This window comes from Hemitrygon akajei, chromosome 11 (genome assembly GCF_048418815.1).
Source record: "Hemitrygon akajei chromosome 11, sHemAka1.3, whole genome shotgun sequence".
NCBI classification, from domain to species: domain Eukaryota; kingdom Metazoa; phylum Chordata; class Chondrichthyes; order Myliobatiformes; family Dasyatidae; genus Hemitrygon; species Hemitrygon akajei.
Window position 1 is genome coordinate 153245639 of NC_133134.1, and position 26379 is coordinate 153272017.

Consider the following 26379-nt stretch of genomic DNA (forward strand, 5'->3'; position numbering starts at 1 on the left):
TGTGTGCTGGGGCAGCAGGCTGAGGGTAGCAGACACCAACAGAATCAACAAACTTATTCGTAAGGCCAGTGATGTTGTGGGGGTGGAACTGGACTCTCTTGACGGTGGTGGTTGAAAAGAGGATGCTGTCCAAGTTGCATGCCATCTTGGACAATGACATCCATCCACTCCATAATGTACTGGTTAGGCACAGGAGTATATTCAGCCAGAGACTCATTCCACCAAGATGCAACACTGAGCGTCATAGGAAGTCATTCCTGCCTGTGGCCATCAAACTTTACAACTCCTCCCTCGGAGTGTCAGACACCCTGTGCCAATAGGCTGGTCCTGGACTTATTTCCACTTGGCATGATTAACTTATTATTTAATTATTTATGGTTTTATATTGCTATATTTCTTCACTATTCTTGGTTGGTGCGGCTGTAACGAAACCCAGTTTCCCTCGGGATCAATAAAGTATGCCTGTCTGTCTGTAGGTAGGTGAGAAAAGATAAAAGGTCAGAGTGGGGAATAGAGGAAGGGAGGGGGAGAATTTTTTACCAGGAGAAAATGATACTCATCCCATCAAGTTGGAGGCTACCGAGACGGAATACAAGGTGTTGCTCCTCCACCCTGAGGGTTGCCTCCTCTTGGCACAAGAGAAGGCCATGCACCAACATGTCGGAACGGGAAGAGGAATCAGAATTAAATGGGAAGTTCCATTTGTGGTGGATGGAGGGGAGTTGCTCGATGATGCGTTTCCCCAATTTACAACGGGTCTCACTAATGTAGAGGAGGCCGCATTGGGAGCATCGGACACAGCAGACTTTCAGGTGAAGTGTTGCCTCACCTGGAGGGACTGATAGGTGCCCTGAAAGGAGGTGTCAGTCAAACAAATGAGCTCATCATTGACTTCAGGAACAAGGGCAGTGCACGTGCTCTTGTCTACATCAGCAGAGGTTTGAATCATTGCTTAGTTTGGTTTTATTAAGCCTATTTGATTCCAAAGAGAAGTAATTGAAATCAGAAAAAAAAATCTGCTTCTCATCCTCACTGTCTATAATTTGAATTTGGGATCTTTTCCAAATAAGCTCTTTGCTTCCTCAAGTAAGATCTTTGTTTTCCTCCTGTATATTATGAGAAATATTGCAGAGCAGTAAAGAATCCAGTGTCCCCTACAGGTCATTACCCGTGAGATCCAAGATTAGCACCTCAGGCAGAAATAGAAGTTAACCAGGAGACAGGGGATTGGTGAAAATCAGACCAGTCATGTTGCAATCCAACGTTTAGATTTGTGTTAATAACTAGATGAACAGAATTAATTTGAAAGGCTGTTCTCTTCATGAAAGATTTCTTTTTGTTGCAAGATTGTGTTACGGACTAAACAAAAGGCAAAGCTAAAATCTGAGGAGCAACAGAAGTTTAAGAGGGCAAAGTGTTTGGATTGATAATAGGCACTGGGAGCCTACGAAGCTCTGATCTTTCTTTGTGGTGAGACAGCAAGGTTTAACATGGTATATAGTTGGATTAAATCTCTTCTCCACTCCCTGTCTGCAAAAGGTTTTTGTGTGCTTTCTGGGATTCTGCTCAACAATTGTTACCTTTTGATCAGGTGATCCCTTGGTTCATTGTACTCTGGTTGGAGTAGTTTTGTTGTATTTCATTTATCCGGTGGACCCAAGTACACATCTGTCTCAATTCTAATTGGAAAAGTAATTTTTAAAAAACCATGAATCCTTAAAATTTGAAGTGGAAAAATAAATACTGCTATTGTATTTCCTTCATCTTGCAGGATTACCTGGTCCTCTTGCCCAGTGCCTACTATGAAGCACCAATCCTTCAGCTCAAAGTGACAGAACCCTGCACCTACACAGTCAGCCATCAAGACATCAGTCAGAAGTTCGTATGATAGTAAAGTTGTTGGGTTTTAAAAGAATGATATTTTATATTTTTGAAAATGTTATTGAATTGTTTTGTTCAATTGATATAAGTCATTTCATCCATCCAACGTCACAGTGTCTTGATAAAAATCTGGGAGCTCAAGGCCTATTAAGGGTTTGACAATTTGACTTCAGTCCTTTGTCTTCCAGTTTAATCAAAATTATATTTAAAAGATTAGTGGATATACTGCAGCTTTGACCTGTTTAAGTAATATCAGAAAATCTATTTGTTTAGCTTAAGCATTGACCCAGCATTAATGAAGGGTGTTCAGCCTGAAAAGTTAACTGTTTCTCTTTCCACAGCCACAGCTACTTGTGTTTTTAATTTCAGATTTCCAGCATCTACAAGTTTTGATTTTAATTAAGTTCTCAGTTAATCTACCTCGTTACTCAGAGAGTGGGGCAAGCCTGGAATGAGCTGACAGCGGAAGTAATAGATGCGGGTTCAATTGTAGCATTTAAGAAAAGTTTGGATAGGTACATGGATGGGATAGTGAATTTGGAAGGATGCGGTCGTCCACGTGCGGGCAAAAGATCGGGTCAACATGGAGCTCAGTAGATCAGGTCCCTTCAAATGTACTCAATATGCTTTTATAAATGTTATTTTTAGGATTAGCTTTACTTGCCACATGAACATCGAAGCATGCATTGAAATGTTGAGAGGAAAACCATGCTCTCATGGGGAAAAGTTCAGATTTCTCACAGACGGTGGCAGGAATTGAACCCCAATCACGGGTGCTCTAAGCATTGCACTAACCGGAACGCTACCATGTTGCCCCAAGTACCAATATTTGTGAAGGGTTTTGATTTGCTTTTTGAGAGTAAAAATGAATTGGAGTTTCCAATGAGTGTGGGAATGGGTGACATGATTGATCCCTTTCTCTGCAGTTGCTTGTTGTACAGACATCTTTCCCTGGATGGCTTTCCCTCGCTGCGGGCTACCGAAGGAATGTGTGCCACTGAAAATTACTTCCATACCCAGTGTCAAGTGATACAGCCAACTCCTAGGCATCCATCAATGGTTGTCCTTAATGATAAACAGGTCAGTGTAATACTGAAGTGATGAAATGGGATACTAGTGAAGAGGCACTAAAGCTTGTGTTTGGATTTTTTTTCTCTTCGAGTACAGCAGAAGCCTATCCCAAACAAAATAAATTGAGTGGCAATGCAAACGAACAAGGAGTGAGAATGTCATATTGGACAGTGTAACCGTTAAATTTCTTCTGTAACTTAACTTTAGTATGCTTGTTTGTATTTTTATATAATCACTTATATACTTGTAATTTTTTCAGTTTTTTTTATGGTTGCTCTTGTGGATATCGCATTACGAATAGGAGTTATCTTATTGGTTAACTGTTATCTATGGAAAATTAATTCAATTAACAATCCGGTATAAAAAAACAGACTGACAGTAGAACAAATACAAATGTCTCTCCTGTGATTATTCCCCTGCCACTAAGTCCTCCCTCCCTTCAACCCCCTCCTCCCACCCCTTTACCCCTCACCCTCCCCTTTCCTTCCCTGCCCCCTCCGCCTCCACCCTTTCCCCTTCCCCGCTCACCCCTCTCCTCCTTCCCTTCCCCACTCACCCCTTGCCCCCTCTCTCCCTTCCTCCCTTCCCCTCTGACCCTCATGCTTCATCTTCCTTTACTCATTTTATTCTAGTAACGATTCATAACCAATCATTAGCAAAAAGATTTATGCCTCATTCTTGACTTACAGCCTCAGGGCAGACATTGAGGTACTCTTGAAGTGGCCACACTGTAGGAAGGGAAGCAAGCTCTCACTTGGAGCAAACTGACAGTTACCAGGTTTTGTGATTCACTGTAGTCTACTGTGGAATATATTTTAGCCAGGGCACTGAGGGAACCCCTCTATCCTCAAAATATTGCTTGAGTATCTTTTAAATCCTCCTGACAAGTCCTTGCTTTAATCTCTCTCCAAAAGAAGGATTTCCAGGCCGTAATTCAGCTGGCACCAAATAACTTGCTCCAGTCTGAATGATCATATTGTTTTACTGTTGTACTGTTATGTATGCACAGAGCAAAGGAGCAGAAGTACTAAACGTTTTTACTGAGTCACTGTGCAGGAGCAATGAACCAGGCATGCTGTGATGAAAGCACACACACTTGAAGGACTGCTCGAGAAAAAGGTCCTGTGCATAGGAGGCCCGATTGATTCACCACACGATCAGTCAGCCACATGTGCACCTGCCTCATCCTAGCAATCGATCCAGTACAGTTCAAGTTCAGCTCCACGAAGCATGTTATTGACTCTGAGCTGAATTTCAAATCACATATTAACTATATTATTAAGACTGCATTCTTTCATTGAGGAAACATTGCTAGAGTCCCATTTCTTATAACATCTCAAGATGCAGAAAAATTGATACACACCCTTGTTTTTCACCGATTAGAATACTGTAATGCACCCTTTTCAGGACTGCCTAAGAAAGGTATAAGATGCAGCAGCAAGAATCTTAATTTTTTTTTAAAAATCTGAGCACATTTCACCAGTTTTGGCATCATTGCACTGGCTGCCTTTGTCCTTTAAGATCAATTTTAAAATACTCTTAATTGTATATAAGGCTCTGAATAATCTGGCTCCACAATTTATCTTGGAGTGGCTATCCCCCTTACATCCCTAATCATAATCTGTAATCCACGAATACTGGTTTGTTTAGTATTCCTAGAGCCGAGCATATAAGAACTGGTGATGTGGCCTTTTGTTCTTATGCACCAAAAGATCTGCAATACTGTACCGACCGAGATATACTAGGCTAGTTCTGTGGAACATTTCAAAACACTTATTAAAACCTACTTTTTAAATTTGGCCTACTTATACGATTACTTAATGCCTGTTGATACTGATTACATATATAAAATTTGCTGTATTCGATTATATTTTATTCTATATAATGTTTGTCTTATAATTTTTAATTTTGTATTGCATTTTAGGTCTATATTGATTTATCTTTACAATCCACGTAAAGCATTTGAGGCTGCATCTTAATGTATGAAAGGTGCTATATAAATAAAGTTATTGTTACCCTGAATCCGTAAGGGCTCATTAAGCAAAAAATAGGTCTTGCTTCCTTGCTCAGCGCCTGTGATCACACAAATGTTTCCTTTTCAAAAACTTAGTTATAATGGAATCATCTGTAAAGTAGTGCAGTCAGCTCATAATAAATTGGAGTGTCCATTAGGGGGACAAATTCTGTTCGACGGTGATCCGGAATTGGTTTCCTTGCAAGCTTCCCCTTCACCAGTTTTTGCCCATCTTTTCCATGTGATTATGTCAAGCATCATATGATAAATCGGAAAGCAATGAAGTAGCTGAATGAATCATGACAAATTTCCTCTATTTTTCAGGTTAACGTACAATTGCAAATGAGGGTTCCGCATTCCGGGGCTTATGTGGTGCTGATTGAATACGCAACTGAGACGGATTCAGGGGAGGCCCTCAGTGTCGTCGTAAATGATTTAGGAAGGCAAGATCAACGTGTCGATATTGAGCTCCAGAATTGCAAATACAGGTAAGGATATTGGGGTCTCCCTACCTTCTGTCCAAGACCTCTTTCAGAGTTGATGCCTCCAGAAGACACGGTACATCATTAAAGACCCCTCACACCCTCTCCATAAACTGTTTGTTCTTCTGCCATCAGGCAAACGTTACAGGAGCATCAAAACTAAAACCACAAGGCTACTAAACAGCTTCCTCCCACAGGCAGTCAGACTGCTAAATAGCTGCTCTACCTGACTCTGCTTTGGACACTTTTAACTTGCACTGGACACTTATAACTTGTTTTTAACACACATGTGGCTGTTGTGTTTTACTACTTATTGTTGTGTTTACTATTTGTTGCGTTTGTTATGTTATGATCACACTTGCCTCTGGGAAACGCTGTCTCATTCTGCCCTGCAGAGCTGATGTATGGTTGGAATGAGAATAAAGGTTTTGAATCTTGAATCTTGTTTTACCCTTGATCAGATTAGAAGTCTCAATTCTCAAAAGGTGCAATTAGCACAAAACCTAAAGGTATTTTGTCTGTTTATCATTATGCAATTAAGTATGAATTTATTGCTGAATTTGTTTTGTGTGGCAAACGAAGTCAACAATTGTATGGTGTATGGGTGGTTCACAATGACATCCTGGGAGATTTAGGTTGATTTTTACTGTACTGTTTTTGCTTCAAAGTGATTGTTCTTACCCTGAGTAACTTTTCTTTTGACTCCTCTCACTTTCTATAAATCAAAGATGTAGCCACTGGCACTTGTCTGGGCCCAAGTTATGCCTGGCTTTTCATTGGCTGCATGGAACAGATCTTCCCATTAGAACTGAGGTGAGGAGGAGTTTCTTTAGCCAGTATTCATTGCCACAGACTGCTGTGGTGTCCAAGCCATTGGGTATGTTATTTAAAGCAGAGGTTGACATGTAACGGCGTGAAACGTTACAGGGAGAAGGTAGGAGATTGGGATTGAGAGCGATAATAACTCAGCCAAGATCTAATGGCAATCTTGATGGGCTGAATGGCCTATGTTTTGTGGTCTTATACTGGAGCATAGTTTCAGGGAGCTGCATGGAGGTCTGAGAGTGGTAGTTTCATGTGATTTTTCAGATTCATCTTTACTTTTTGAAATTAGATTAGAAACTTGGACCTGGCTAAAAATCTAATGAAGAGTAATAGGACACAAATGAATTGGGTATGGGCTGGGAGACTACTTGTGAATACTGAAAAATTGTAGCAGATGTTTGCTGCTCATCTCATGGAACGGATATCAGACGGTCCACTCTTCAGCGTGTTCTCCCAGACAGGTTAAAGGGGATGCATCAAAGTGGGTTAGATTTGAGATCACCTTATTGTTCTGATCTCAGTCTACCTATTATTATCTATGCAGAGGGTAATATAAATGAATTTAACAAAGGCAGGAAGCCTACTCGAGAAGTAGATTTTCTTTGTTTTGTGCTGATTGGCTGAATTCAGTAGGTCAGGTGTAAAGCTTTGCAGCAGGGTGAAATTTATTTCAATGTCAGCTCATCGTCTCACCTCTTCAGAGTAGAAATGCCTGCACTGAACCCTTAAGTGTAGCAGAATTGGGGCATTCAGCCCATTGAGACTGCTGCAACATTCAATCAACGCTGATTTATTTTCCCTTTCAACCCAATTCTCCTGCCTTCTCTCTAACCTTTTACGAATCAGGAACTTAATCGACCTCTGCCTCAACTATATCATATATATATATATATATGTCTTGGCTTCCACAGCTGTCTGTGGCAATCACAGATTTATTGCCTAGTGGCTGAGGAAACTCCTTCTCATCTCTGTTCTAAAAGAAACATTGTTCTATTATAAGGTTGTGCCCTCTAGTCCTAGACTTCCCCCATTATTCGAATTGTCCTGTACAGTAGCCAAGATATCTTCAAGGAGTGGTGCCTTAGGAAGGCTGGCATCCAGCATTATGGATCCCCACCACCCAGGACATGCCCCCTTCATACTGTTACTGTCGGAAGGAGGTACAGAAGCCTGAAGGCACACAACGTACTCATGCCATAATGTTAACAAATTTCACAAAATATGCCGGTGATATTATATCTGATTCTGGTTCTGGTATTGATTCTGATCCACTCCACATCCACTAGTTGTAGGCCTTTTAGTATTCAGTAGACTTTAATGAGACTGCCCCCTCCCCATTCTTATAAATTCCAGTGAGTACAGGCCCAGAGCAAGCAATCACTCTTCATAAGTTAACCCTTTCATTCCTGGAATCATTCTCATAAACCTCTTAGTCTCGACCCTCTCCAATACTGATACCTCTGTCTCAGATCTGAGGCCTAAACTAATACAGGGGCCCTCACTGCCAGTTGAAGCAGCATCTCTAAATTAGATCACAGTTTGGTCAGGCTTGATGGTTATGTGGTGAAGCAACACTATAATGGTGACTGTGAGCACCATCCCAGATGTTGGTCTTTCCCCTTTCCAGGACATACACTGTACTGCTGTCGCTGATTCCCAGGATTACTGCAGATCAACCTGCATTTTGCCATAGGATTTTAGGTGCCAACTTGCATCGCTCATCGCTGGACAAACTTCACTGCATGAGTTTTGAGACTGGTTCAAGACTCAGCAGCTAAAGTATAATGTTACTCCTGGGATAATCCAACGTCCCCCTCCACACCAGTCCCAACTAGTGGTGGGATACGGTGCTACGCCTTCCTGGGACGGGCTGGGTCAAGGAGGACTAATTGTTCCTTGTGTGACCTTGAGGAGCATCCCTGCCTCTCAATTATTGGCTGAGTGCAGATCGGTGGGACTAAGTGAGAGTAAGCGTTCGGCACGGACTAGAAGGGCCGAGATGGCCTGTTTCCATGCTGTAATTGTTATATGGTTATATAATGATCTGGGGTTTGTTGACTGTAAGGGTAAGGGAGGCAGAGGCAAGCGAGAGGGATAGACAGATGGGATTATTGTACGTGGAACCACCATGGACCTGGTTAAAGGAGTTGATTGTGGACTTCAGGAAGAGGAAATCAGGAGAAAACACTCAAGCCCTCCTTAAGGGGTCAGGAGTGGAAAGGATGAGGAGCTTCAAGTTTCTGCGTGTTGACATCGCAGAGGATCCATCCTGGGCCCAGTATGTTGATGCAATCACAAAGATGTTACACTAGCAGCTATAATTCATTAGGAGCTTGAGGAGATTCGGTATGTCACCAAAGACTCTAGCGACTTCCCACAGATATGCAGTGGAGGGCATTCTGAAAGGTTGCACTACCGTCTGGTATAGAGGCACCAATGCACAGGATCGGGGGTAAATGCGGAGCATTGTGGGCTTAGCCAGCTCCGTCATGGACAATAGCTTCCTCACCATTGAGGATGCCTTTAAAAGGTAATGCCACAAGAAGTTGGCATCCATCATGAAGGACTCTTCCCATCCAGGACTTGCCCCCTTCTCACTACCACCATCAGGAGCCCGAAGATGCATGCTCAACAGTTTAGGAACGGCGTCTTCCCCTGTGCCATCCGACTTTCGAATGGTCCGTTATTTTGCTCTTTTCCTGAACTATTTATTTTTACATAGTATTGTTATTTGTAACATTTTTATGTATTGCAATGTAGAGCTGCTGCAAAACAAATTTCACGCTACGTCAGTGATAATAAACCTGATTCTGATGGCCTCCACTGTGCCTTAGCAGTTCTATAAATAGATTCAATACATATTGAGTATGATGATGCAATCAATGTTTTGTTGCCAATTCTATAGCTAAGTAGAATGTTTTAGACTTAAACTAAGCAATTTCCTGCAGTAAACATTGGAAGCAGATTATAAACGAGTTAAACTTTTCATACAACGGAGAGAGGAGAAGTAGGCCATTTGTCCCCTTGAGACCGTTCCCCTATTCAGTCATAGCTCATTCTGCTTCTCATTGCCATATTCCTGCTTTCTCGGCCCATCTACATTTCTTTGCTCATGTTCCCTCATTGCTTGCAGAGCGTGGGAAAGCCCAGCTCCCGTGTCTTTGAGATATGAGTCACTGCAATGCTCTGTGAGCAATCCTAAGTGGGGAAACTGGAAGCCGAAGGGTGTCGATACTCAGATTCACCAAGAAAATCCTGATCAGTGCCACAAAGGTTTGATATTCAGTTCTTGGGGTTTTGCAATCTGGCTTAAGTTTGGATGGAGCGTAAAAGGAATTTGAGCTGTCACATATTTGTGCCCTTAATGAAAACTGCAGAAATTAGAGTAGGCAGTTAACCAGATGTGTGTGGATGTGTGGGAAAATATGTTCACTCTAGAAATCGTCCAGATTAATTATAATGCTTTAAAAACAAAGCAAATACATAACTCTGGATTATCTATCTTGTATAATTAGTTTGAGCAGCTGTGGCACATATAGCTATGGACACTCCTCTAATTAAAACACGAAGGTAGCTGGAGAGACATTTGAAAACAATGCAAGTCTACCTATCAAACCCCTAGGTGGTGTCAGCATGGTAACGTAGTGGTTTTACAGTATAGGTGACCCTGGTTCAATTCCCACCGCTCTCTGTAAGGAGTTTGTACTGTACATTCTCCCCATGACTGCGTGTGTTTGTCTCTGGTCCAAAGATATACCATTTAGTAGGTTAATTGGTCATTGTAAATTGTCCTGTGATTAGGCTAGGGTTAAAACGGAGTTTGCTGGGCGGCGCGGCTTGAAGGATCAGAAGAGTCTATTCTACGTTGTATCTCAATAAATATTATCACCCAGCCTCAAACATCTGTGCATCACCAACTCGTCCACAAAATACTTCTCAGATTTTTATTGCTGTTACCCGGTTACGTTAGCATGTCACAGCTGCTGTAGTTTATAATTCATCAAAGAAAAATATCTACTACAAAGAGGGTGAGCTAATAAGATGCGGTAGATCTTATTTCATAACAAAATTTGATGTTGTTTTTTTTAAAAAAAATATTTTTCCCAAAACTGAATCTTCACCTAAAACCCTAGAATGTTACACTGGGTGAGAGACATCATTTGGCCAAAAGACATCTGTTGGCTTACAGCAGGAAAAATTGTCTTGTTTGTCCCCCTCATGCAGATTTCTAAAGCCTTTTTTTCAAATATTTCTTTTCTTGCTTTGAGGCAGTTATTGCTGTCGGTTGTGTTTCTGGGAAATTTCTTGGCAGTACTTTGTGAGCTGAGATGGCTCACTGTCAAAGCCATGAACTACAGTAGCTGTTCCTCAGTTAAATCAATGACCAAATTAGTTTTTATTAGCGCTCTCCATACTCATATACAATTATTGTATTTAGAATCACTGCCATGTCACAGGTAATCTTTGAAACTTATGAGACCACCTTCCTTGATAAGGCTCTGCACCCAGTCTGCAGAACAATTTACTGATACAGGAAGCATAGAATTAAAAATAGAAAATGAAGTAAGTACAGAGAACTTTTACTGGAATGAAGAAAGCCTTGAGCCAATTTGACCTATTTATCTTACAAGGTGAGGTTGAGTGAGCTATGGCTTTATACTTTGAAGCAAAGGAGGATAAGAGGTGGCTTGATAGAGGTGTCCAAGATGATAAGAGGCATGGGTCAATTGGACAGCCAGAGATGCTTTCTCAAGGAGGAAGTGGCAAATGCAACTCTCCAGTAAGATGGCAGCAGGCACAGATGCAGTGGCTTCTGCAGGGCCAACCAAAGGTGATGGATGGTGGTGAAGCTGAGTTGCCACGGGCGTAGCAAGGACTAGGCCTCAGACCGCTGTGTCGCCTGTTTGCAGCTGCCGAGGAGAGAGGTGCCAGAGTCGGTGTGCTCCACCAGAGCCGGCGTGACGTGGCGTCCATGTTGGAGTCAGTGCTGTACTCTACTGTTCACTCAGCAGAAAACAAGTGTATTGTGTCTGATTGCAGGCTGCTGCAGCATTCATGGACCCAGGGACTTGGACTGTTTTTTTGTGTGTGAACCTGTATTTTACGACGTGCTGTGTGTGCCTTGTGCTGCATATGGCTGTTGGTACTGTGTTTTGCACCTTGGGCCCAGAGTAATGCTGTGTTTCGTTTGGCTGTATTCATGCGTACTCATTAATGGTTGAATGGCACTTGAATTTGAACTAGAAACCCTGTTTGAACTGGGTTTCATTTGTCGTTTAGTAACACTTCAGGGCAACACACACAAAATGCTGGAGGAACTCAGCAGGCCAGGCAGCATCTATGGAAAAGAGTAAACAGTCAGCATCTTGCTCTTTTCCATAGATGCTGCCTGGCCTGCTGAGTTCCTCCAGCATTTTGTGTGGGTTGCTTTGGATTTCCAGCATCTGAAGATTTTCTGGAGCTTGTAACAATTCAAGGTCTGTTTTTAATTCCAGTTTTCTCTGCCGTGGAGTTGCAATTGATTCTTCAAATCGTGTCGCTGTATACGAATTAACAACCAGAGTTGAATTGCAGATTGTGGCAGACTCAGCGAATGTTCTACTGGTAAGAGATAGCTAATGAATTTAAAATTACTAATTATTTCTCACTTTACTGCTTATCTGTAAATCTCTTTGCAAAAGCTCTCTCTGAACCAATTAGGAACACTGCCGCAAACAAGTTAATCACTGGAGTAGCAACCAAAGGATTGAACTCCTGATCTGGGGATGAGAGGTCAGATCCCACCATTGGAGATGGGAAATTTTGTTTCACATATATTAACTTTTAGAGTTTGTTGTTTAGAAAAGAGGGGGATAAGGTCTGTTTTTGGAGCATATAAGATCCTAAGGGGGCTTGAAAGGGGGCCTGAGAAGGAAGGAGGAAGATGCCAGAATAAAAAGGTTGGAGGGGTGTGGTTAGGAAGAAGGCTAGCTGGAAGGTGATAGGTGATCCAGGTGGGTGGGAAAGGTCAAGAGCTGGAGAAGAAGGACTCTGATAGGAGAGGAGAATGGATTATAGAAGAAAGGAAAGGAGGAGGGGACCCAGGGGAAGTGTTAGGCAAGTGAGAAGAGGTAAAAGGTCAAAGGGGGGAATAGAGGAAGAGGGTGAAGGGGAGATTTGTTTACCGGAAGTAGAAATCAATATTCATTCCATCAGGTTGGAGGCTACTCAGACGGAACATAAGGTGTTCATGCCCCCCACCCCCAGATGTTGTTCAATCCACTGAGTTCCTCCAGTTGCCCCACATTCCAGCATCCATGGCCTCTTTTGTCTCTAGAATGCAAATCTTGGGATGCAGTCATCCTTTCTTGTTCTTTTTACCAAATGTTAGTTGATATCTTGATATAGTAATATTGTTGGGGATAGGCCAGTTCAGTGCCAACAAGTATTGATATTTGCTCTCGAATATGACACTAGAGTTTAGGTCAAAGACCTTCTATTGGGCCTATTATCCGTGTAATTTAATGTTTAGTCTAATTATCAAGCCAAGCTTCTTTAAGAAAATGGATGCTGTCTTGGTTGCGTTAGTGGCCAAAAAGTCTGTGCTTATCACATCAACTCTTCTCACCACATGCTCTCTTCTTGCTGCTACATCAGGCAGGGGTTCGCACACCACCAGGTTCAGGAACAGTTATTACTCTACAACCATCAGGCTAATGAATTGACTTAGATAACTTCACTCACCTCAACACAGAACTGATTCTTCAACATGCAGGCTCACTTTCATGGACTCTTTACAACTCATGATCTCAGTACTATATTTTTATTTGCACAGCTTGTCTTGTTTTGCACATTGGTTGTCTGACAGTCGTGGTCTGTCTATGTTGGATTTATTTTTGTAGAATTCTCTTGCATTTCTTTTTTCCCCTGTAAAAAAAAAATCTCAAGGTTGGACATGTACTTTGACAATAAATTTACTTTTGAACTTTACAAACCACGGGCTGTCTGTTGTGATATGATGGATTCAGTACTGAGTACTCCGACCTGTAACTCTTGACTAGATCAAGACCAAGTACAGTGCAGTTGCTGATTTCTGTTATTTGTTACAGCACAAGGTGTATCTCATACCCCACGAGCAATTCACCATGGAATATGTACTGCCAAGCATACATTGCATCAGCACTCATGGAACGTTTGAACCAGACAGGTGACGTGGGCCGTTTTGTATGTTCTTCCTGTGTTTCTAAATGATACTGCATGGTTATCCAGTCTCTTCAGACTGTTATCTACTTCCTGAAAGATAACAAAAATTTACATTAGATCATTGAATTCAAAGAATTCAGGCAGTCAGAATTATTCTTTGCTGATGTAATTTTGCAGTTCTTGGTATTTTCCTGAAATGTTGGAGCATTTCCTAAAATAAGTTACAGAAAATTTAGCAGATATCAGCCCTCACAAGTCCACAGGAAAGTACAGCATGGATGTAGATATCTGTGTTTCCAATTTCTGGCAAAGTTCGTCGTTAAACTTTTAATTTGTTTATTATATCCTAGCACTGCACACATTTAGGATGTCTTCCTTAAGGTTGAACAGGACACAAATAGGCTGTAAGGCACGAACAGTAAGTGGGAGGAACTCACTCGAGAAGTATCTATGTAGGATAAAGAAATTATTCATGTTTTGGTATTGGCTTATCATTGTCCCAAGTAACAAGATACAGTGAAAAGCTTGTCTTGTGTACTGTTTATACAGATCAAATCATTACACAGTATATTAAGCTAGAATAAGGTAAAACAATAACAATGCAGAAAAAAAGTGTAAATACTACTGAAAAGAGTGCAGTGCAAGATCATTATAAGGTCGATAGTATGTTTTGGTTTGAAACCATGTATCAGGTCCTGATGCAGCAATTTGTCCAAAATACCAACAATATAACCCCCCGCCCCCCACAGATATTGTTCAATCCGCTGGGTTCCTCCAGCAGATTATTTGTTGCCCCACATTCTAGCATCCACAGCCCCATTTAACTCTAGGATGTTTTCCATGGTTGTTCTCCAATCTCCTGCAATTTTGATCCACAGTAAAATCTTTGAACACTCATTCCCTTTTGGTCCATCCTGTCAAATGCTTAGCTGATATCTCGATTGCTAATTACTGAATGGGCATTAAATGCTGCTGCTTCTATAGATAGATCATGAAAGTAACTTTAAATAAAATTTAAAGAAAGCCTGACTAATAAGAATTGAATCAGAATGAAGGGCTAGAGTTTGATAGATTTATATGAAGATCAGAGCATATTATCATTTCCTTTACATGAGTTGTATTATTTATAATCATGTATAAGGCCACACAGTAGCATAATGGTTAGCACAACGCTTTATCGTACCAGTGACCTGGGTTCAGTTCCCACTGCAGCTTGTAAGGAGTTTGTATGTTCTCCCCGTGACCACGTGGCTTTCCTCCAAAGATGTACTGCTTGGTAGGCTAACTGGTCATTCCAAATTGTCCAGTTACTAGGCTAGGATTAATTCAGGAGATTGCTGGCTGCAATGGCCTATTCTGCGGTGTATCTCAATGAATAAATAAATGTGCATCAGATGACCTGGATGTTATCAATCCTGTTAGTGGGTGAATTTGGACCATCTTTAATGGATCCTGATATAAACTGGATTATTTAAGACTTTCTTAAGGTCTCTTGATTTGAATATATTACTCTCAGTATCCACTCATAAACAATTCAGAATATGGTTTTGCCTCTGTAAAATAAGACATAAATTAGGGGACAATAGCCTTATCATCTTAATATTGTGCTTTGAGTACATTATGTGCAGACATCTACAAGCCTCTTTTCCTATCTCTCTTTTATTGCCTCTCATTCTTCCCATCAAAATGAATTACTTGTCAGTCCTGTGTTGAACTACAGCCCTAGCATTTCTGCTATTGTTAACCCGATTGTCTGACGTCTTAATTCTCATCGTTATGCAGTCTGACATCTAGAGGCTTCACTACTTTACTGCAATACCCTTTATCGGTTTTTATTGCTTTTTGCCTTTAGTGGTTCCTGCTCATCGTCCAGGTTTCAAAAGCCATCTCAGTCCGTTACACTGACGCAAGGTGAGATATCGTCCGCCTCGACTCTTCTGCACCTTTACCCAGTGAGAGCTCCTCCAGTGGTCAGGACTAGTGGAGCGCAGCAGCCTCCTGTTCAGCCACCCACCATTGTGGAGACAGCTGACTTAACCTTGCTTCGATTTCCTCAGGTAATTGCCATCTACCGTTCCTGTCTTCGCTTGCTCGCACGTTCTTGCATAAACTGAAGGTTGGGCACTGCTGTCCAACAGTGAGTTAGAATTGCCCCTGAAAACTGGGACAGGTTGTTAATCTTTCAGCTGAAAAAGTCACAGTCCAATGTTATCAAACACAAAGTTCAAAGTAAATTTATAATTAAGTACATATATGTCACCATATACAACACTGACATTCATTTTCTTGCAGGCATACTCAGTAAATCCATATCAAATAATAACCATAATGTAATCAATGAAAGACCGCACCAACTTGGGTGTTCAACCAGTTAGCAAAATACAATAAATTGTGCAAATACAAATAGAAAATAAATAAATAAATAAATAATAAATATTAAGAATATGAGAGTCCCTGAAAGTAAGTCCGTAGGTTATGGGAACATTTCAGTGATTGGGCAAGTGAAGTCATCGCCTTTGGTGTAAGTCAGTTGTAAGTTTAGTTGTAAGTCAGCTGGCTCCCTGCTGACTAAAGATCTGAGCGGAGGTTATCTGTGGTACAGCTTCCCATGAAAGATCCATTTACTGAGTTTAAATGTAGCAGGTAACTGGGCAGTGAGTAACTCATCACCACCACAGGACATGTCCCCTTCTCATTACTACCGTCAGGGAGAAGGTGCAGGAGCCTGAAGAACCACACACAATATTTTAAGAACAGCTTCTTCCCTCTGCTACCAGATTTCTGAACAGTCCATGAACCCATGAACTCTACCTTGCTATTCCTCTTTTGCGCTGTTTATTTTTTATATTGTAACTTACATTTTTTTTTGTTTTTCACTGTACTGCTGCCACAAAACAAATTTTATGAAATATATCAGTGTTAAGAAACCTGGTTCTCATTCTGATTCCGAAGGAGTTTTGTGACTGAGTGAATAGATCCACTGAGGTTGACTTATGGTTGAGTAGAGGCAATTGAGCCAGTGAGGAGTTAAACTGCACACTTGAGCATTTGGTTTTGAATATCGGGAAGTTGAGTTCAGCTCTTGGAATTGTAGCTTTTGATTCAGTCACGTTGACAAATCATTCACGATTCTTTCCGACTGCTGTTCAGATCAGTGCGGCAAAGCACCTGGACATCATCGATAACAGGGTCAGGCTTTGCTGTACTGCACCAGTGTACACATTTCATAATCACGTTCCAGCCCTGATACTCCTAGTAAGGTGGACTCGGAAGACTTAGTCGCCTGAAACCCCAGCAGCATGGAGAATGTAGTCTGCAGTTTAATTCCTTTTCTAGGCAGTGGATATCCATATTGAGATGTTGACCAACTGTGGAATAGATAGACCACAAGAGAGGCTGGTTCAGGGACAAGACCATTCACCTGGATATTATGGGGATGACCTGAGTGGGCTTAATTGCAGCAGGCTACCTTGGGAGTGGAGTGAGTGGGTTTGACATCTGGGGTGGCCAGAAACATTCTGTCCATCCTGGTGTATGAACAGATCTTTTAAAAGTGTACGCTTGCTAGGTCAGACCAAAGAAAATTCCCTTCGGATGCTAAGTTTGCAGGTTTCCTGACTTCGGTGAGGCCACACTTGAAGCATTACCTAGTTTTGCTTGCCCTGTTTTAGGGAAGATGTTATTGTTTGGAAAGAATGCAGAAAAAGCTCTACCAAGATGCTGGCTGGACTTGGGGTCCTGAGTTAGGAGGAGTGACTGTGTAGGCATTCCCTCGAATGTAGGAGTTTTAGGGGATGACTTGATAGAACTATAACATAGATCGTGATCAGCAGAGACACAGTGGAGGAACAGAGTCTTTATTCTCCCAGGGATGAGGTGTTAAAGACAATCGATCTTGTGTTTAAGATCAGAGGCAGGAGGTTTGCGGGGAGTTACTTGCAATTGGCTGCTAAAGTCTGAGGCATGGTCTTCCTGAGGTATCTCAATTACTGACCAATCACTCGGACAGGTTCCTCAGCTGCTCATTGTTTATCTAAAGTTGGGGTGGAGTATCAGATCTTGGATTCTTGAAAGGTTAAACAGCCTTCTGTGAGGAATAAACTTCTTTTGTGAAATACTTCTCAGTGGCAGAAGAAAATAACAGAGGAGGTAATTTGGTCAGCATGACTGAAAGGCCTTTTCTCGTGCTATTATGAGCTTGGTGTTGGACTGTGGACTGGTTGACATTGCTTTTATTATTAAAATCCTTACTCACCTGACCTTCCTTAACCATTCTTCTGCAGACTGTTGTCAACTTTGGTGGCCGCGTTCAGACTCTGGGTCGCTACGTCTTTGTCATTCACTTCTACCAGCCAGAGAACCCTACCTTTGAAGCGGAGGTGCTGATCAATGGAGGGCGGATTTGGCAAGGTAAGTTCAAAGTCCGAGACTATGGGTGGGTCAGGGTTTGCCTTCGAGAGGGTCAATGGGGTTGGCCCAAGGAAGGATGCTGTGTTCTGAGACCCAGCAAGAGGGTTGGGTGTTGGCTCTACAAGGAGGGTGGGTTTGAGAAAGGTGAGGAGGGGTGCTGCTGGGAGGGTTGGAGCCTATGTTTGGAGATGGAACAGTGAAGGAAGGATCTGATTTTGAGGACATAAAAACCTGAGTTTGTCGGGGTCCCAGGAGACTCAGTGAGTCAGGGAGAAAGTATCTGATGGAAGATAATTGTGGCCTCAAACTGCAAAGCTTGTGTTTCTGTGGAACACATTGCCACTGATGGGTGTGCAGGCCACATCACTGGGTGTATTTAAAGTGGAGGTTGATAGCTTCTTGATTAGTAAAGGTCATGGGGAGAAGACAGGAGAACGGGGGTGAGGGGAACGTAAATCCGCCATTGTCAAATGTTGGAGCCGCTTTGATGGACCAAATATCCTAATTCTACTCCTATGTTGTACTGAGAGAGAGTACAGCTTTTTTTCCTTGGTGTATTTTATTTCTCAGCTCCCGTTCCAGGATATGATGTCTTTCAGTCTGGCTGACAACTGTCTGGTGGTTGTGATGCTGGGTTACACAATGAGAGTGTGAGGCAGGACTCCCACCCAAAGTGTAAATGCCCACATAGGGATGACAGCCTATCATGTTTCTGCCTTTCTCATATAACCCCTCTCCCCACCCATCTGACTCCAGTCCCACACTGTGGTTGACTTGAAGCAGCCAGGTAATAAATAGACTGGTGGATATGGAGCTGCCAGTATCCTCAACGCAAACAATCCAAGCCTGTATTATCCACTCTATACCTTCAGTTTGACTGTTGGGCTATATTTATTCGTACAGTAAGATAGAGCCACCATTGCTGTGGTCAGCTTTTAACACCTCCCCAATAACGCCAGAAGTTAATATGAAGGGTCTTAGTTTCAGATACCCTTAAGAATCGCAGATTTCCTTTAGTTAAAGTTTCAAGAACAGTCATGTTTCAAAGTCAACATTACGGATATGATGATTTTAATTTCCACTTCTTTTAATGAACGTAAAATTCTCAGGTACCATGGTGGGATTTGGACAAACCCTCACCAATCCAGCAGTACAACTGCTTTTCCAGTCTGTTTCTCATGGGGTGTGCTGCTTTGGGCAGATCGGTGAGAAATAGCTGGAGTGCTTGGGGAATTAATGCACTGATCAATATGGCCATAATTAAGTGTATGAAACTTTTCCAATTCTCTCATCGCAATTTATCTATTATTGAAGAAAGATCTTACATGTTGGTGAATAATCATATGGAGTGCTGTAATTTCTATCAGTAGTCCTATACAAGGATCAGAACCAAAATCAAAATCAGGTTTAATGTTACTGGAAAGAGAGAAAAAAGAACTTTGTTGTCTTTGCAGCAGCAGTACATTGCAATGCATAATAATAGAAAAAAACTGTGAATTACAGTAAATATATATATTAAATAGTTAAATAAATAGTGCAAAAATAGAAATAAAAAAGTAGTGAGGTGGTGTTCATCAGTTCAATATCCATTCAGAATGGCAGAGGGGAAGAGGCAGTTCCTGTATTGTTGAGTGTGTGCCTACGGGCTTACGTACATCCTCCCTGATGGCAGCAGTGAGAACAAGGCATGATCTGGGTGATGTGGGTCCTTAATGATGGGTGCAGCCTTTCTGAGGCACCACTCCTTTATAATGTCCTGGGACTTTTCTTGGAATCATAGTCCTAGTCCTCTACACCCGTAGTCCAGTGTCTTATCTACTCTGCTACCAACCCCATACATACTGCCTGCAGATTTATTTGACCAACACCTCATATTTCTTTACCTCCAGGTCACGCCAACGCTTCCTTCTGCCCCCATGGTTATGGATGTCGTACAGTAATTCGTTGTGAAAATAAGATTGTTCTAGACATAACTGACAATGAGGTGTCTGTTATCATTCGTGTTCCAGATGGCAAGACTCTGTGGCTGGTAAGCATTTAAATAGCCTTAAGGCTGGAAGGAAAACGTTCTGACTAGGAATCCTGACAACATCTAGTTCTTATAAGGTCATCCTGGTCTGAGTCAGAACATTGAAGTTGGACTCTCCCATGACAAAAGATCGTGAGTTCAACCCTTACCACTGTAGTTCCTGGGGCTCCGTACGCCTCCAGTGTCTGGATGCTTCTGAAAGTAGGAGTTACTGACATCTGGATTTATTTTAGTGTATGTATCACTGACAGATTTCTTCTGTTTGTCTGAGTTCCTGGAAAGTCAAGAAGTCAAAGCACTAAATATCCACAGACAAAATTGCAAGCAGCTGAACTGGGAGCTTGCCCTCTAAGTCCTCGTCTTTCAAACCCTCTCTCTCTCCGTCTTGTTTTACGGCGGTTGGCACCCAGCTTAGTGGTGCATTGCCGCCACATCTCAAACCCTTCTGGAATATCTAGCAACCTCCCCATTGTACCATACGGTTCCATTCCTACAGGCCTTGGGCAGTCTTCCGATCTGGAACTTCCCACGGTGACACATCCCAGGAAGGTCTGACTCAGCAACTTGTCCTTGCTGTTTTTGTTGACTCCCATGCAGGATAAGCCAATGGTTATAGTGTAGAAGAGGGACATTTGGCCCATCAGTTTTCTCTCAGTTCCAAGCAAGAACTAGTCCCATTACTTCTCCCTTTCCATTGTCATGTAAGTTCTTTCCACTAGGGTACTTATTCAGCTTCCTTGAAAATGGTCTCCACCATTATGTCTGGTGGAGTGTCCAAGGAGCACACCATTCATCATGTTGAATTCCTTGCACTTGCTGCTTTTCAAGCTGCCCTTTTCTCTATGTCCTCGTGTCTTTGGTCTCTTCTACCAATGGGAATGGTTTCTCTCCATCTGTCACACAGCACAATGATTGAGAGGGTCAATAGCTTTAAATTTCTTGACGTTAACAAAACAGAGGATCTGTAAGTATCATCACAAAGAAGTGGGGGGGGGGGGGAGGGAAGAGAGTGGCTGTACTTCCTTCAAAGTTTGTGTAAATTCACCATGTCATCAAAAACTTTGCTAAACCTCTATAGATGAAGTGAAAGTAACCTTAACTGGCTGCATCACAACCTGTTATGGAAACATCAATGCCCAGGATCAGAAAAGCTACAATCCAGTCCATCATAGAGAAAGGCCACCCACCACTGAGTACATTTACATGGAACACTGCCACAAGAAAGCTGCATCCAGGATCAAAGACCCCTACCATCCAGGCCATGCCCTCTACATACTGTTACCATCTGGCAGGCCTTAGGTCCCATGTCGCCAGGTTCAGGAATATTTATTACCTACTACCATCAGACTCATTTACCACCACTCTGAACTGAGTCTATGTCCTTCAGACCCACTTTCAAGAACTCTTTACAACTCACTTCCAAGTACTCTCAGTATTATTTATACTTTCTCAGTTTGTCGTCAGTCTTTGTTTATGTAGAGTTTTTCTTAAAATTCTATTGTAGTTTTTCTTGTAAATGCTTGCAAGAAAATGACTGTCATAGGAGTGTATGATAGCATTTACATACATCATAAATTTTCTTTGAACGTTATCTGCTTTCTCATTTAAAACATCTCTGTCAGAGCTGCTCTGAGAGTAAGAGTTACTGACATCCGGAGCGTCTGACGTCTGTACTCTGGTGTGGTGTTTGTGCTGAGAAATTGGCGCGTGAATGATAATAATTAATTGCATCTCCCATTTTAATTATTTCCTACGAGCCTAAGGCACAATTGGAAAAATTCTCAAAGTACCTTGTACAATTTTTCCTTTTCTGTAATAAGCTAAACATCTTTCTTCTATATTCTACTTCTGTCCCAAAGAGGAAAACTCAGCTTTTCCAATGTATTTGTGTAATTAAAGACCCTCAGTCCTGGAATTAGTTTTAGTAAATGCTTTACATTCCCTTTTACATCTGTCTGTAGAGGTGCAGCACCTAAAACAGATGATGATACTCCAGTTGTGGTCAAACCAATCTATTATAACTTTCATCACGACTGGCTTGATGTTGTACTTTATAGTCCAGAACCCTGTACACTTTTCTAATCAGTTTCTCAACCTGCCCTGCATTTTAACTGAACTGTGCACATATAATCCCTGATCTCTGTGCTCTCTGTGATCTGTGTCCAATGGCGACATTTGATCTGTTGAAATGGAAACTTCCAGCATCTGGAGTTGCTGGTGACCTCTGAAGTCTTGATCCCCTGCAGGGCACTGCAGCATTTGCCGATCCTGGGCTGACTTCAAGTCTTATATTTTTGTTGGGATTTTTCTTGGATTATGTTGGAAGATGTGGGAATATTGAGCCACATGTTATTGATTTGTTTCTGGTGCCTGAAGTTCCAGTATGGAGTTAATACTTCCCCGTTGTACATTATCACAAAATTCAAGAGCATTACAGACATCTTGGAGCAGAAGTGCCAATGCTGAATCTGCAGGAATTGCTCACTGCCTCTGATACTTACTTTCATTCAACTGAATAGGGTGACACAGTGGCTTCAAGGAACCTGTGTTCAACTCTGACCTCTGGTGGTTTATTTACAACACGTAACTGGCCCTTCCAGCCCATCAAGCCCACACTGGCCAGTTACACCACATGACCAATTAACCAATAAACCTGTACGTCTTTGGAATGTGCGAGGAAACTGGAGCACCCAGGGGAAACTCGCGTGCTCTTGGACAGAATGTGTAAACTCCTCAGACAGCAGCAGGAATTCAACCCGGGCCACTGGCGCACTGCAGCGTTGTTTGTGTGAATTTGTACTTTCTTCCCATGATGACATGGTGTTCGAAAAGATGTTGCCATTTCTTGTCCTATCCAAAAGATGTATTGATAGGATTACTGGCTGCAATAAATTACCCCATGGTGTAAAGAAGTGGCAGAAGAATCAGAGGGTGGAATTGATGGGCATATGAGGGAGGTCGAGATGCAGAGGAGAGGGAATGGAGCTGCTCAGAGTTGGCATGGTCTCTTGTAATAAGACAGTAAAGGAGAAATGAATGAAAATGCACAATGTACTGTGTATATACCTCTATATTGTTGGTCTACCATTATTACTCCAGGCATCAGAATCACCAGCACATGGCCCGAAATTTGTTGGCTTGGAGTTTTGAGATTTATATGTCTAAAATTACAGCATCAGTGGCCCAGGTTCAACTCCTGCCACTGTTTGTGAGGAATTTACACATTCTGTCCAAGACCATGTGGGGTCTGTGTGTGTGTGTGTGTGTGTGTGTGTGTGTGTGTGTGTGTGTTTGAAAATATAAAAATATTTTATTATGTATAGTTAAATTAAGAAGATAGTGCAAAAATAAAAATAAAAAATTAGTGAGTTAGTGTTCGTGGGTTCAATGTTCATTCAGAACTCAAATGGCTGAGGGGAAGAAACTCTTTTCAAATCGTTGAGTGTGCGGCTTCAGGCTTCTGTACCTCCTTCCTGATGGTGGCAATGAGAAGAGGGCATGCCAGAGGTGATGGAGGCATCGCTCCTCGAAGATGCCCAGGTTACTACGGAGGCTAGTTCCCATGATGGAGCTGACTCAGTTTACAACTTTGTGCAGCTTCTTTTGATCCTGTGCAGTTGCCCCACCCCCACCCCATGCCCAATACCAGACGGTGTTGCAGACAGAATGCTCTCCATGGTCTGTTTTTTTCCACGATATACTCCACTAAGCACATTAAAAATTGGAGCTTGGTTCTTCTGTAACTGGTCTCCTTTTATACTTTTCCAGGCCTACGTTTTGATAGTGCCAGAAGCCAGCTACAATTCAAACTATCTGGTGGAAGAACCATTGGACAAATCTTATGATTTCATCAGCACCTGTGGAGGAAACAGTTTCTACATCAAGTAAGTCTTTATTAAAACTTTGATAGAAGGTAAGAGCATTTCTGTGCCTGTTAGGATTCTTCAGCTCATCAAAGTTACCTTTGTGATTTTTTTTCGATTTAACTGAATAACCAGGCTGTGCAGGTTTCAAACAAAGTCCTTCATCTGCATAGCTGGCAAGAGAGCAGTCATTGCCAGGTACTTGTCTAGCCAAGTACCCTGGTGTGGTGGTTGTGCTAGGGATCAAAGCATAAATGCTAATAGTTAATTCCATCTCCCATTTTAAATACTTCCAACGAGCCTAAGGCACAACTGGAAAATTTCTTGACGTTCCTTGCCCAATACTCCTTGCACAATTTCTCATTTTCTGTAATAAGCTGAACATCTTCCTTCTATATTGTAAACTTTGTCTTGTAACTGATTGCAGGACGATGTTCAATAAAAAGTGTTTGCCTTTCTCCTATGTCACTGCAATTCAAGGCGCTTCCTGCATGGAGATGTTTCCAAGAATCTGCTATACAAATAAACATTGTTACTTCTCAAAAGCTCTGTCCCCATCCTCCCAAAGGTATCATTTGCCCCATCGAGTCACTGAGACTAATTCAGGTGACATGTATCCTCACAGCACACAAAGAAAATCCACTAAAGGTGGTGGATACAGGCCAGTCTATCACAGCTAAAGCCCCCCCTCCCCAACCTCTAATGAACACATCTACAAGAGGTGCTGCTGCAAGAAAGCAGCATCCATCATCGAGGACTCCCTACTATCCAGGCCGTGCTGTCTTCTCGCTACTGCCGTCAGCAGGGAGGTGCAGGAGTCTGAGGAACGGTTATTGCCTTTCAACCATCAGGCTCCTGAACCAGAATGGATAACTTCACTCACCTGAAAAATGAACTGATTCCACAACCTATGGACTCATTTTCAATGACTCTACAATTCATGTTCTTGGTTTCAGAATCAGGTTTATTATCACCGGCACGTGACGTGAAATTTGTTAACTTAGCAGCAGCAGTCCAATGCAATACATAATATAAAAGAGGAAAAAAATACAAATAATAAAATAATAAATAAATAAATTACAGTATACATATATTGAATAGATTAAAAACGTGCAAAAAACTGAAATTCTATATATTAAAAAAGTGAGGTAGTGCCCAAGGATTCAATGTCCATTGAGGAATCGGATGGCAGAGGGGAAGAAGCTGTTCCTGAATCACTGAGTGTGTGCCTTCAGGCTTCTGTACCTCCTTCCTGATGGTAACAGTGAGAAAGGGCATGCCCTGGGTGCTGGAGGTCCTTAATAATGGACGCTGCCTTTCTGAGACACCGCTCCCTGAAGATGTCCTGGGTACTTTGTTGGCTAGTACCCAAGATGGAGCTGACTAGATTTACAACCTTCTGCAGCATCTTTCAGTCCTGTGCAGTAGCCCCTCCATACCAGACAGCGATGCAGCCTGTCAGAATGCTCTTCACAGTACATCTATAGAAGTTTTTGAGTGTATTTGTTGACATGCCAAATCTCTTCAAACTCCTAATGAAGTATATTTATTTGCAATTAAGTAATATTTATTATTTGTTATTTGCACAGTTTGTTTTCTTTAGCACATTGACTGTCAGCCTTTGGGTGTAGACTTTCATTGATTTTGATGTATTTCTTTGTTCTACTGTAAATCCTTGCAAGTAAATGTATCTCAGGGCAGTATATGGTGACATTTACATATTTTGATAGTAAATTTACTTTGAGCTTTTGAACTTTGCTACGTCTGATACAGCACTAAACATCTAAGCTTCTGAGTGGTTAAGTATCAATGATTATCATTTCTGCAATATCGACAGGGATTTAAATTAATATTAGGAAGTAAATGTGTGAGTGTGTGGGCCCATAACTAGCTGTTTGTAAATATTCAGTGTGATGGAAGGAGAGGACGAGCCCTTATTTTACCCTTTCTGATGTATATCCTGACTGCCTGATGTTTCCTACTCTCCCGCCAAGCCACCGCGACATGACTCATGTTTCCAATATACTGTTGACTTCCTCAGTCTCAGCCTATCCAAGCTCTGGGGTGTCTCTATCCAGTGTGTAGAAGCCAACCAAATTCAGTAGCAGAATCCTTGTTCTCAAACTCTCAAAATGGCCTTCCTTCACACCACCCTGCAGTCCCCTCCAAACTAATGATCTTTGGTGTTGACACAAGGCCTGTCCATCTCACAGCATTCCTCAGCTAGTTCAGGAGTTTTTCCCCACTGTCACTGTTTTGACAGGCATTTGATTGATTGACTGTCTTGACCCAATCGTTTGGATTTCTTCTCTTCGCTTTTCCAATCCTCGGGTCATCTCTTCCCTCTGTCATCTGCCATTCCTTCCAATCAACCAGCTTCCATCCTCAAACCCACAGCATCCATTCTATCACAGTCAACCATGAAGAGCTGTGGCAGTGTCCTTTGCTACGTTTTTGCTCTGCCCATAACATCAGTAATAACCTTCCATAATGCCTAAATGAAAATATGTAAATAGTAGGACACTGAGGAGTGCAGTAGAACAGAGGGATCTGGGAATACAGATACAAAATTCCCTAAAAGTGGTGTCACAGGTAGATAGGGTAGTAAAGAGAGCTTTTGGT

The 26379-nt window shown here is 41.9% G+C and overlaps 1 protein-coding gene across 1 annotated transcript in view; it reads left to right on the forward strand.

Moving 5' to 3' along the window:
• lama5 (laminin, alpha 5) overlaps window positions 1-26379 on the forward strand; it is a 322932-nt gene that overhangs the window by 197241 nt on the left and 99312 nt on the right. Inside the window, exons 25-33 of the mRNA XM_073061956.1 lie at window positions 1772-1878; window positions 2808-2961; window positions 5291-5454; window positions 11769-11877; window positions 13362-13459; window positions 15308-15512; window positions 17739-17865; window positions 19755-19894; window positions 23663-23778. Coding sequence (XP_072918057.1) covers window positions 1772-1878; window positions 2808-2961; window positions 5291-5454; window positions 11769-11877; window positions 13362-13459; window positions 15308-15512; window positions 17739-17865; window positions 19755-19894; window positions 23663-23778 — 1220 coding nt within the window. The remainder of the gene's footprint in view (window positions 1-1771; window positions 1879-2807; window positions 2962-5290; window positions 5455-11768; window positions 11878-13361; window positions 13460-15307; window positions 15513-17738; window positions 17866-19754; window positions 19895-23662; window positions 23779-26379) is intronic.